Below are 13,063 nucleotides of genomic sequence, written 5' to 3'. Positions count from 1 at the left end.
GCCTCAGCCGCCGGGTCCAGCCAAAGAAGAGTTGTCGCAGGCTTCGGGCATTCCTAGGCCCTGGTGCTGGGGGAATGATACAGGCCCCAGGCCGGTTCCTCTCTGCCGGGGTTGCCTCGGAAGGCGAGGAAGAGGCGGCCGCGGGTCTCGGTGTATAGGCCGCAGCCGCAATGTGGAGTGGAGCAGTGGAGGTACAGGTCTCGACGGATCTCCTCCTCATGCTGCTTGGCACCTTCCTCTCTCCTGGTCAGGTGAGCCCCCGTCTCTCGTCGAAGCGCTGGCTCACTCTCGCTCTGGTATGCTACTTAGACTCCTCCCTCCTGTCTCTCATCTCCCACGTCTCTCTCCCCGATGAGTGTCCTGTGCTGGTCTCCACCACTCGTTTTATTGTCACCCCGCCCCCTTTCTTTATCCCGCCCCCACGTTTCCTGATCGACTGATGGTCCTGGCCTGAAATCATTTCCCTCAGGAACGTATCCCCTGGAACAACGGGTGACAGCCCCCCTAGTTCTGGCCCGGATACACTGCGGGCCCTTTTTCGGGGGCTCTCTCCCCTACAACATCCACAGGGGAATCGACTAGCAAATCAATATATTCACACATATTCAGGAGATCATGCTCAGACACTGCGGTGCTCAGCTTATAGATGCAAACTTATTTTTAATCTGTAATCCTGTACCGCATCCGATGAATGAGTAAATTGATTTTTACAAAAATGACAGTGGTGAGAGCCGCTTTCTATTCCCCTTAAACTCTACCTTAAGGTCTCAATTGTTTAGATCTACTTTCTATACAAATGTAAGATAAATCCAATGATCATAGTGGGTATATAATCAATACCAAATACAAAATTACCCAATTTACACACCCACAATTAGTGCAGACAGAAAAGACCAACTGTAATACTAAGATCATAGACAAAGGGCAAACACAGTCATAAGATCAAAGATAAAACTAGAGTATTTTGCCGCGCAGCCGCAATGGTGACTTCCGGGTTCGGGGTTATATAAAGACCATTCTTATGTCCACTACTGTATGCCCCTTGATAAAGGCACGCCGAAACGCGCGTCGGGGCGGGTGGGACGTGGAGGAAGGCAGCCATTTCATTTGCAGGTATTTGTGCTTCCACTATGTCTTTCTAGGCACAATTATTTGTCACTCATGTGCCTGGCTTATATGGCCATAGCCGGGCCCTATTGACTTTATTCATGGTATGCTTCTTGTTGTGCTATTATGCACATATGGCTGCAGTGCTGGTTATTTGAATTTGACAGTGATGCCAGATACCTGCGGTTTATTTCTTCCTGCCATTGTGCATATATGATTCTTGTTATGATATTATGTCATATCTGCCTTCCCACACACCTACCCTGGGCCTCATATATGCGGTCTGAATGACCTTTACATCTTCCAGCCCCCATCTCCATTTGTCTGTCTGTATGTAATTTTGTACTAATAAAATACTCTAGTTTTATCTTTGATCTTATGACTGTGTTTGCCCTTTGTCTATGATTTCTATACAAATGTATATTATGCATCTCTTAGGGTCTCTGGAAGCTTTTGTTGCACTTATCCTATATTATTTAGCAATTTCCACCTTCTAATCTCTAGATAGTAGATGTTGTAGCAACTTCTTTTTGTGTGCTCTACATTTTTCTTTCTCCCCCTTCTCCCACTCCTTATTCCATAGACTATTATACTGTAAGCAGCGGGCATAATGTTATCTCTCAATGAACACTTAACTACAGACAGATATTACTATTATTATTTATTTATATAGCACCATTAATTCCATGGTGCTGTACATGAGGAGGGTTTACATACAAAGTTATAGATATCATTTACAGTAAACAAATTTACAATGACAGACTGGTACAGAGGGGAGAGGACCCTGTCCTTGCAGACTTACATTCTACTGGATAATGGGGAAGAGACAGGAGGTCGGGGGGTGCGGCAGCTCTGGTGGAGGTGAGGAGACAGCATAGGTGGTGGTGAGGTGGCAGAATGGTTATTGCAGGCTGTAAGCTTTCCAGAAGAGATGGGTTTTCAGGTTCCGTTTGAAAGATACGAGGTTGGTGGATAATCGGACGTGTTGAGGCATGGAATTCCAGAGGATGGGGGATATTCGGGAGAAATCTTGGAGGCTGCTGTGTGAGTTACGAATAAGTGTGGAGGAGAGTAGGAGGTCTTGGGAGGATCGAAGATTACGTGAGGGAAGATATTCGGAGATATATGGAGGGGACAGGTTGTGGATGGCTTTGTAGGTCAGTGTTAGTAGTTTGAACTGGATTTGTTGGGGAATTGGGAGCCAGAGGAAGGATTTGCAAAGGGGAGAAACAGGGAAGTAGCGAGGAGAGAGGTGGATTAGTCGGGCAGCAGAGTTGAGGACAGACTGGAGTGGTGCAAGAGAGATAGCAGGGAGGCCACAGGAGAGTGTTGCAGTAGTTAAAGCGGGAAATGATGAGGGCGGGTACACGAGTTTTAGCAGATTGAGGGCTGAGGAAGGGAAGGATTCTGGAAATATTTTTGAGTTGGAGGCGACAGGAGGTGGCAATAGTTTGGACGTGCGGTTTGAAGGACAGGGCAGAGTCGAGAATTACTCCGAGGCAGCGGATTTCTGGTGCGGGAGAGAGCGTGATGACGTTTACCATAATAGATAGATCAGGTAGGGAAGATACGTGAGATGGAGGAAAGATGATGAGTTCGGTTTTGTCTACATTGAGTTTTAGTAAGTGAGAGGTGAAGAAGGAGGATATGGCTGATAGACACTCCAGGATTCTAGACAGCAGAGAGGTGACATCTGGGCCAGACAGGTAGATTTGAGTGTCGTCTGCATACAGGTGGTACTCGAAGCCATGGGACGTTATGAGTTGCCCTAGGCCAAGGGTATAGATGGAAAAAAGTAGATATGCGCAGCTTTTATGAATAAATGATCAAGACAGGGTGAGAATGAATGGCTGATAAGTGGCAAAGAGGCATTCTTTTCGGATGAGATACATTACAAATAATCTCATCTTCACTTGTATTGTTGATGTATGAAATAATTCTAGTTAATATTTATCAAAAGGCTATTTTCATCATTATCCATATTCAAGAGTGCATCACTCCCCAGCCTGTCGGCTTTCTGTTTGCCGGTGGCGGTGAGTTCGAGATATGGTGGCAACATTGTACCAAGCCCTGCGCTCCCTAATACTGCTATATGAGGCAGCTTTGCCAATGCAACAGCAAAGAGGCTCAGCGATAAAGGCTTTATAGCAAAGAGCTTGTAAGCACTGTGCTCCTTGCCTAGGAAATCTTCTGTAACTCCTGACGAAGGTTACGAAATGTGAATCAAGGTGTTTTTATTATAGGGATCTGGGTTTCACTTTCTAATCATGGCATCATGTAAAAGCTGAATGGCATTTTAACATTGATCATGTAATTTAGACACCTAAGGTAAAATGGGAGATTGTGTTTTTCCTGACAATGTACTAATTAAAGCAGTTGGCCACTACTCACATATTACCGGCGCCAGCCGCAGACGGAAGTTCTAGGATGCTGCCTGAACACAGCAGCTCCGTCAAAACTTTTGGTCGCGTCAGGTACTACAGATCCACCTGATGCTGCAGGCTTTGGAGAAATGATGGAGCTGTTGTGTTCCAGCAGCATCCTAGCACTTCTGTTCAGCACCGGTAACAGATGGTAGGTGTTGGAGGTTATATAGATATTGATGGCCTATCGTGAGTATAGCCCATCAATATAAAATAGTAGTGGCCATCACAACACAATTTTTAACAACCCTTATCCTCCTTTTCTTGTTTTATGATTTGTATTGGGGGATATATCGTCATGTTTCCTTGATAAGTTACAATAAAGATAGATTTTTATTAAATTAATACTTGGTGATATATTCTATGGTCACTGCATTTGATATATAATGACCTTCTGTACAATACTGCAGAATATGCTAATGACACATATGAAAAAATAAATAAATAAAAAATAAATATATGTATATATATATATATATATATATATATATATATATATTGCACATAGAGATGAGCACTTACCACCATGCCTGTTCTTAACAGAAAACAGTGGACGGTTTGTGTCACATCTGCTGCATGAATCTGGTTGTGATAAGGATTCTTGTACTTTCCATAGCCACTTTCCAGGGAATCCAGAAAACTCATAAGAAACGCAACAGGAATCTGTGGTAACGAAACACAAACATGTTGAAAGTGTCTTGAGCTGAACAGTATTTATTAATGACTTAGGTTTAATATAGAAATTAATATAACGTTTATCTCAAACACTTCAGATCCTTTCTATGTAACATTGAGAGTTACAAATAAAAATGATCTCTACAATTTCAGTATACTGCTGGGCTTTCCGTCTTATTTTGCTTTAATTATTGCATTGTTAAAGTTGTTACTTATGACTTGTGTTTTGAAACTGCTAAACTGTAAAGCGCTGCGGAATATGTTGGCGCTATATAAAGATTACACTGGTCAACAGCATTTTTGGTGCCAAAGATATTTCATCGAATTTAGGGTATTTTTGGGGTGCTGATTCTGAATATGTCATCAGTTTTGCCAGATTGGCTCAAGTTTTTGAGATTTTTGGTATCTTATTTATAGCACTTGTTGGTAAATGCGACGCATCATCTCATTAATTTCTTTGGATTAGTACTTGAACTGAGCAGTTCTCAATATAGTTTTGTGTTAATTAGTGTTCTAAAAGTTTGTTCATAGCTTGATTTTTGCACTAACTTTATGTTGTTGTCTGTTTTCCAGTGAAAAGCATGAACTCATCATGAAGAAGTTGTCTTAACGATCCAGACTCATTCTGTTACATTTGTGGTGAATACACACTGCCAAAACATAGAAGAAACATAACACACTTCGTAAAAAAAGTGTATTTTGCCTATTTTGGGGTTATGCTTGGGGACCAAGACAAGTTTTGGGCACCACACATAGTGTGCAAAGCATGTATCGAATTATTACGAAAATGGAGCAAAGGACAAAGAAAAAGCTTCAAATTTGGTGTTCCAATGGTGTGGAGAGAGCCAAAAAATCATCATGATGACTGTTATTTATGGTAAACACAGGTACAGGCACATCTTCACAATGAGGGACAGGCCTTCTTGCAGATTCCATGTTACTCCCATTTTCGTTTCTTATGCTTATTGAATCCTTGCACTTGCACTGCACAGAAATAACAGTCATCATGATGATTTTTTGGCTCTCTCCACACCATTGGAACACCAAATTTGAAGCTTTTTCTTTGTCCTTTGCTCCATTTTCGTAATAATTCGATACATGCTTTGCACACTATGTGTGGTGCCCAAAACTTGTCTTGGTCCCCAAGCATAACCCCAAAATAGGCAAAATACACTTTTTTTACGAAGTGTGTTATGTTTCTTCTATGTTTTGGCAGTGTATATTCACCACAAATGTAACAGAATGAGTCTGGATCGTTAAGACAACTTCTTCATGATGAGTTCATGCTTTTCACTGGAAAACAGACAACAACATAAAGTTAGTGCAAAAATCAAGCTATGAACAAACTTTTAGAACACTAATTAACACAAAACTATATTGAGAACTGCTCAGTTCAAGTACTAATCCAAAGAAATTAATGAGATGATGCGTCGCATTTACCAACAAGTGCTATAAATAAGATACCAAAAATCTCAAAAACTTGAGCCAATCTGGCAAAACTGATGACATATTCAGAATCAGCACCCCAAAAATACCCCAAATTCATTAAAATATTTTGGACACCAGAAAAAAAAATTTTTTTCGTTGACCTGTGTTATTATTATTAGCACTTCTTACATTTCCTATATACCGCAGAGAGTAATCGGTCAGTGATCACTACGTTTTCTGGTATAATCAACCATTGAGAGCATCATTTGAGTGATCCTTATATTTTCTATATACAACTAAGAATTACACATGATCGATCCCTACATTTTCGATGCACCACTAAGAATTACATATCAATGATCCCTACATTTTCTATATAACACTAAGAATTGCATATGATTGAACCCTACATTTTTGATACACCACTAAGGATTACATATGATCGATCTCTACATTTTCTATATACCACTAAGAATTACGTGTGAATGATTGATCCCTCCATTTTTCATAAACCACTGAGAAGTACTGTCCGTATGTATAAACTTTACATTATCTAAATACAGTACCACTGATTTAATCCCTAAGGGTATGTTTCCACGGTCAGTAAACGCTGCGGATTGGATGCTGCGTACACCTTCAGCGTCCAATCCGCAGCGGCCAGATGTTACAGCATAGTGGAGGGGATTTTATGAAAGCCCATCTCCATTATGCGTACAAAGACACAGGTGGCAGACCTGCGTATACGCATATGCGGCTCGTTTTTGTAGACCGCAGCATGTCTATTTATCTTGCGGAGACGCTCAGTCTCCGCTAACTACACAGTCTATGTAAAGGATGTGGTGATTCCGCAAGTGTTCAATGAACACATGCGGGAACACCACGCGTACAAAAGCCGGCAGCGCTTTAGGCAGAGCTGCGTCCAAAACGCTGCATATATGCGGAATGTGGAGACATACCCTAAGGCTTTATACTGCTAACCCTAAGTTACCAGACAATATGAAATAAAATAGAATTTCACGGCTACGGCCCTGATGACTGGCACTTTTATGAGCTGAAACTGACTTCAGCCTTCCTAAATAACAGTCTTTGGGGAGGTGACACTCAGCGGCTCATTGAGTCATCAGCATTTTAAATAAAACAGTACCGTGTTGCTGAGATGCCAATAGGCATGTATCACTGAAGGGACGGCAAAATTACTTGGTGTTATAAAGGGCACCTATTGAGTTGAATGTTCATCGTGATAATGTAATCTACCCGCTATCCTCCAAAAATTCACAGACCTCCCTGAAATATAATGATAGCACATAAACTCAAACTCATCTCTTTGTAAACCCCTGATAAGTAGCTGGTTCACTGCCAAATCCTGGACCCTCTGTAATCAACTATAATTGTCGAGACAAGAATCCACTTAGCATGGCTGCCGTCTAATGACTCATTTCCTCTAAGTAATGTACATATGCACATAGGTGCACCGGGCAGAAGACAACCGTTTCAAAGTAACTTTTCACCATGGCAGGTACATTCATTTTCACTTATAGGTTATATAGAAATGTGCTATACTGAGTACCTCTCACAAATGGTGCTGCTCCGCTGATTCTCGAAAAGCTTTATTATCTTGTAAACCCACGCTACCAAGGATCCAATATGTGATGAGACCAGAAGCAGTATGGCTGTGTCACGACTCCTGGGTATTACTGCTGCGTGGAGAGCTGCACAAAGCAGCAAGGAAGCTGAGCAAAGCACCGGGTAACTAACCAGTAAGCAAACAGGACCTGAACCATGTGACAGAGTAGGAGGTGGTCGGGGCGGAGCCAGATGCCGGGGTGCAGAGGAGACGATAAACACAGGAGAGTAGTCAAACAAGCTAAGATTAGAACCAGGAGATCACGAGGTACCAAAGGGTGAGACAGGGGATTGTCAGAAGGGAAGCCAGAGGTCAGAAATTCAAAAGAATAAGCAAGCGGAGTACCGCACAGAGAGCAAGCAAAACAATTGCAAACCGGGCACACAATCCAGAGGTCAGGCACACAGACTAGAAAAAAGTATAGCTGACAGGGAATCTTAGTCTGGAGTGAATTTAAATACCCCTCCCAGATGCAATGAGAGGCCAGCAAAATAAACCCTGAGATAACAGGACATTAACCATGTCCAAACCATGACAGGATGTTTTTATTTTTGTCAACACGTTTCAAGGAAATCATACCTCTCCATCAGGACAAACCACAATAAGATACCAATAATAGGTATGATAACCTCGAAACGCGTTGACAAAGAAAACCGCATCCATACTGCATCTGGTCTCTCATGGTATACAGTACTGGGTCCTCAGCAGCACGGGTTTACATCCTCTCTCATCTCCAAGTTTGCACCTTATATGCCCAGTTGGATGAAGAAAAAAATTGCATTATTATAACAGGGGGTAGGGGTATACCTTTGTCAGAATCAGTGGAGCAGCACCAATACAAAGAGGTACTCAGTTTCAATTAAAAACATCAGTGTGTTCTGGCTGGCTTGCTGATGCCACCACACAACGAACCACCTAGATGTAGCAGAGCTAGAGGGATACTTTTTCGTACAGGTGAGGAATATAGTGGTTTATTATTTTACAGTAATAAATAGGAAAAAGAGAGACTTGGAGTATTTATTTAAAATAAAGGAGTCTGTGTCTTTCTTTCAATTAAGGACTTTAATCTGGCGTTGTATTTTTTACAATATGACTATGGGGTTAGTAATGGGGGTGTCTTATAGGCAATTCTCCACTGCTAACCCTTGCACTTTATGTCAGCTGCCATAAAATGACATCAACCCCAACCCTATTGCCTCACTTGCCACTGCACTAGGACAAATGGGAAGAGCGAGGCTAAGAGCCAAATTTAGCGCATCTTATGGATGCCCTATTTGTGGGGAGGCTGAGGGCTGATGTTCTTAGTCTGAGAGGGTGCTAATAACCATGGCACCTTGCTAGCCTATTAATATCAGCCTGCAGCTGTCTTCCTAGCCTATGCTGGTTATTAATTATAGGAGGACCCCACTTCATTTGTTTGGGGGTATCCCATTTTAATAATCAGTAAAGGTTAAGTAGACATCTGTGTGCTGATAATAAAAGCCTGGGAAGCTTCAAGCTTACTACCCCCTTCTCTGGCTATAAACATCAGCCCCCAGCTGTCTGCTTTTCCTCAGCTGGTTATTCACCCCTTTACTCCCAAGGGTGGTTTGCATGTTAATGCCCGGGCCAATTTTAACAATTCTGATCACTGTCCCTTTATGAGGTAATAAATCTGGAACGCTTCCATGGATCCTGGTGATTCTGACATTGTTTTCTCGTGACGTATTGTACTTCATGTTAGTGGTAAAATTTCATTCATATAACTTGCATTTATTTGTGAAAAAAATGGAAATTTGGTGAAAATTTTGAAAATTTTGCAATTTTCCAACTTTGAATTTTTATGTCCTTAAGTCACAGAGATATGGCACACAAATAACTTAAGCAACATTTCCCACATGTTTACTTTACATCAGCACAATTTTGGAACCAAAATTTTTTTTTGTTAGGAAGTTATAAGGGTTAAAATTTGACCAGCGATTTCTCATCTTTACAACACCATTTTATTTTAGGGACCACATCACATTTGCAGTCACTTTGAGGGGTCTATATGATAGAAAATACCCAAAAGTGACACCATTCTAAAAACTGCACCCCTCAAGGTGCTCAAAAACAAATTCAAGAAATTTATTAACCCTTCAGGTGCTTCACAGGAATTTTTTGAATGTTTAAAAAAATGAACATTTATCTTTTTTTCACAAAAAAAATTAATTCAGGTCCAATTTTTTTATTTTACTAAGGGTAACAGGAAAAATTGGACTGAAAAGTTATTGTGCAATTTGTCCTGAGTATGCTGATACCTGATATGTGGAGGGGAACCACTGTTTCGGCGCATGGCAGAGCTCGGAAGAGAACGAGCGCCGTTTGACTTTTTCAATGCAAAATTGGCTGGAATTGAGATCGGGCGCCATGTCACGTTTGGAGAGCCCCTGATGTGCCTAAACAGTGGAAACTCCCCATTTTGGAAACTAGACCCCCCAAGGAACTTATCTAGATGAGTGGTGAGCACTTAGAACCCCCAAGTGCTTAACAGAAGTTTATAACGTGCAGCCGTACAATTAAAAAATCATATTTTTTCCAAAAAAGGATCTTTTCACCCCCAATTTTTATTTTACCAACGGAATCAGGACCCCAAAAGTTATTGTGCAATTTGCCCTGAGTACGCTGATATCCCATATGTGGGGGTAAACCACTATTTGGGCACATGGCAGAGCTCGGAAGGGAAGCAGCTCCATTTGACTTTTTTGGCTGGAATTGAGATCGGACGCCATGTTGCATTTGGAGAGCCCCTGATGTGCCTAAGCAGTGTAAACTCCCCACAAATGATACCATTTTGGAAACTAGATCCCCCAAGGAACTTATCTAGATGTGTGATGAGAACTTTGAACCCCCATGGGCTTCACATAAGTTTATAATGTACAGCCGTAAAATTAAAAAATCACATTTTTTCCAAAAAAATGATCTTTTCACCCCCAATTTTTATTTTCCCAAGGGAAACAGGACGCCAAAAGTTATTGTGCAATTTGCCCTGAGTACGCTGATACCCCATATGTGGGGGTAAACCACCATTTGGGCCCATGACAGAGCTCGGAAGGGAAGCAGCGCCATTTGACTTTTTTGGCTGGAATTGAGATTGGACGCCTTGTTGCATTTGGAGAGCCCCTGATGTGCCTAAACAGTGGAAACCCCCCACAAATGACACCATTTTGGAAACTAGACCCCCCAAGAAACTTATCTAGATGTGTAGTGAGCACTTTGAACCCCCAAGTGCTTCACAGAAGTTTATAACACCCAGACGTGAAAATAAAAAAATAATATTTTTTCCACAAACATGACCATTTAGTCCGCAATTTTTTTATTTTCCCAAGGGTACCAGGAGAAATTGGACCCCAAAAGTTGTTGTCCAATTTGTCCTGAGCACGCTGATACCCCATATGTGAGAGAAAACTACTGTATGGGCACACGTCAGGGATCGCAAGGGAAGTAGTGACGTTTTGGAATGCAGACTTTGATGGAACGGTCTGCGGGTGTCATGTCGCATTTGGAGAGTCCCTGATGTGCCTAAACTATGGAAACCTCCCCACAAGTTACCCCATTTTGGAAACTAGACCCCCAAGGAACTTATCTAGATGTGTGGTGAGCACTTTTAACCCCCAAACGCTTCACAGAAGTTTATAACGCCCAGGCGTGAAAATAAAAAAATCATATTTTTTCCACAAACATGACCTTTTAGTCCCCAATTTTCTTCTTTTCCCAAGGGTAACAGGAGAAAGTAGACTCCAAAAGTTGTTGTCCAATTTGTCCTGAGTAGGCTACTACCCCATATGTGGGGGTAAACCACTGTTTGGGCGCATGGCAGAGCTTAGAAGGGAAGGAGCACCGTTTGACTTTTTTAACGCAGAATTGGCTGGAATTGAGATCAGACGCCATGTTGCGTTTGGAGAGCCTCTGATGTGCCCAAACAGTGGAAACCCCCCAATTCTAACTCCAACCCTAACCCCAACACACCCCTAAACCTAATCTCAGCTCTAGCCCTAACCCTAGCCCTAAACCTAGCCTAACCCTAGCCCTAATGGGAAAATGGAAATAAACACATTTTTTTTATTTTATTATTTCTTCCTAACTAAGGGGGTGATAAAGGGGGGTTTGATTTCCTATTTATGGTGGTTTTTATGTTTGGCAGCTGTCATACGCTAAAAGACGCTTTTTATTGTAAAAATAGTTTTTGCATCACCACATTTTGAGAGCTATAATTTTTCCATATTTTGACCCACAGAGTCATGTGAGGTCTTATTTTTTGCGGGACGAATTGATGTTTTTATTTGTACCATTTTCGGGCATGTGACTTTTTTGATCACTTTTTATTCCGATTTTTAGGACACAAAATGAACAAAAACCAGCAATTCATGAATTTCTTTTGGGGGGGCGTTTACACCGTTCTGCGTGTGGTAAAATTGATAAAGGCGTTTTATTCTTCGGGTCAGTACGATCACAACGATACCTCATTTATGTAGTTTTTTATGTTTTGGCGCTTTTATACAATAAAAACAATTTTAAATAAAAAATAATTATTTTTGCATCGCTTTATTCTGCGAGCTGTAACTTTTTTATTTTTTCGCTGATGACGCTGTATGGCAGCTCGTTTTTTTGCGGGACAAGATGACGTTTTCAGCGGTACCATATTTATTTATATCTGTCTTTTTGATCGCGCGTTATTGCACTTTTTGTTCGGTGGTATGATGCTAAAGCATTGTTTTTTTATTTGTTTTTGGTTTTTTTGAAGGGGTTCACTAAAGGGGTTAACTAGTGGGACAGTTTTATAGGGCGGGTCGTTACTGACACGGCGATACTAAATATGTGTACTTTTATTGCTTGTTTTTTTATCTAGAGAAAAAAAGAATTTATTAGGGAATTTTTTTTTTTAAATTTATTTAGGAACTTTTTTAAAATTATTTTTACACGTGTTTTTTTTTACTTTTTTTTTACTTTATTACACTGTCCCAGGGGGGGGACATCACTATCTAGTGTCAGATCGCTGATCTGACAGTTTGCACAGCACTCTTTCAGATCAGTGATCTGACAGGCGCTGCACAGGCTTCCTCCGTGCCTCTCAGCCGGCACTGAGGAAGCCTCCTTCCTGCAGGACCCCGAAGGCCCCCGCGGCCATATTGGATCCGGGGGCCTGCAGGGAGGGAGACCCTCGGAGTAACGCAGCACATCGTGTCGCACCGGGGGTCTCAGGGAAGCACGCAGGGAGCCCCCTCCCTGCGCGATTCTTCCCTGTGCACCTGGTACACTGCGATCATGTTTGATCGCAGTGTGCCAGGGGTTAATGTGCCGGGGGCGGTCCGTGACTGCCCCTGACACATAGTGCTGGGTGTCAGCTATGATAATCAGCTGATAACTGGCCACGATCAGCGGCGCCCCCCCGTGAGCGCCGCTGATCGCGATGGACGTACTATTCCGTCCTTGGGACTTAGGTCCCAGGTCACATGGACGGAATAGTACGTCCAATGTAAGTAAGGGGTTAAACATTCATGGGACCACATGCCATTTTTACTTTTTTTAGACTATGTAATTATGAGCTAAATACATGTACAGTAAGATGCACTGATCATATATCTCAATTAAATCTATCTAATGACAGATTTCTGTATGTAAAAGTTGACGTTAAAAACACATTGCACCGGGAGAAATGAGAAATTTCTTCCAGTGAACTGTGATTGTAATGCTAATTTCAGACTGACTTAGAGGGTTTTCACTAGCTTGTGGCTAGAATGGACTGAATTATCCTGAGAAACTGGAAAGAAATATATGTATACATCTG

General features: G+C 41.8%; 1 protein-coding gene across 4 annotated transcripts in view; it reads right to left on the bottom strand.

The window, feature by feature from the left end:
• The window catches only part of PDE1B (phosphodiesterase 1B), a 491,911-nt gene that overhangs the window by 71,530 nt on the left and 407,318 nt on the right, over window positions 1-13,063 (bottom strand). For all 4 annotated transcript variants that reach the window (XM_073561416.1, XM_073561418.1, XM_073561419.1 and 1 more), the window contains one exon: window positions 4,053-4,193. In XM_073561416.1, coding sequence (XP_073417517.1) covers window positions 4,053-4,193 — 141 coding nt within the window. The remainder of the gene's footprint in view (window positions 1-4,052; window positions 4,194-13,063) is intronic.

The sequence above is a fragment of the Dendrobates tinctorius genome, unplaced genomic scaffold, assembly GCF_039654945.1.
Source record: "Dendrobates tinctorius isolate UK_male_01 unplaced genomic scaffold, ASM3965494v1 ptg000319l, whole genome shotgun sequence".
NCBI classification, from domain to species: Eukaryota; Metazoa; Chordata; class Amphibia; order Anura; family Dendrobatidae; genus Dendrobates; species Dendrobates tinctorius.
This window is presented reverse-complemented; position numbering and strand designations above follow the sequence as displayed.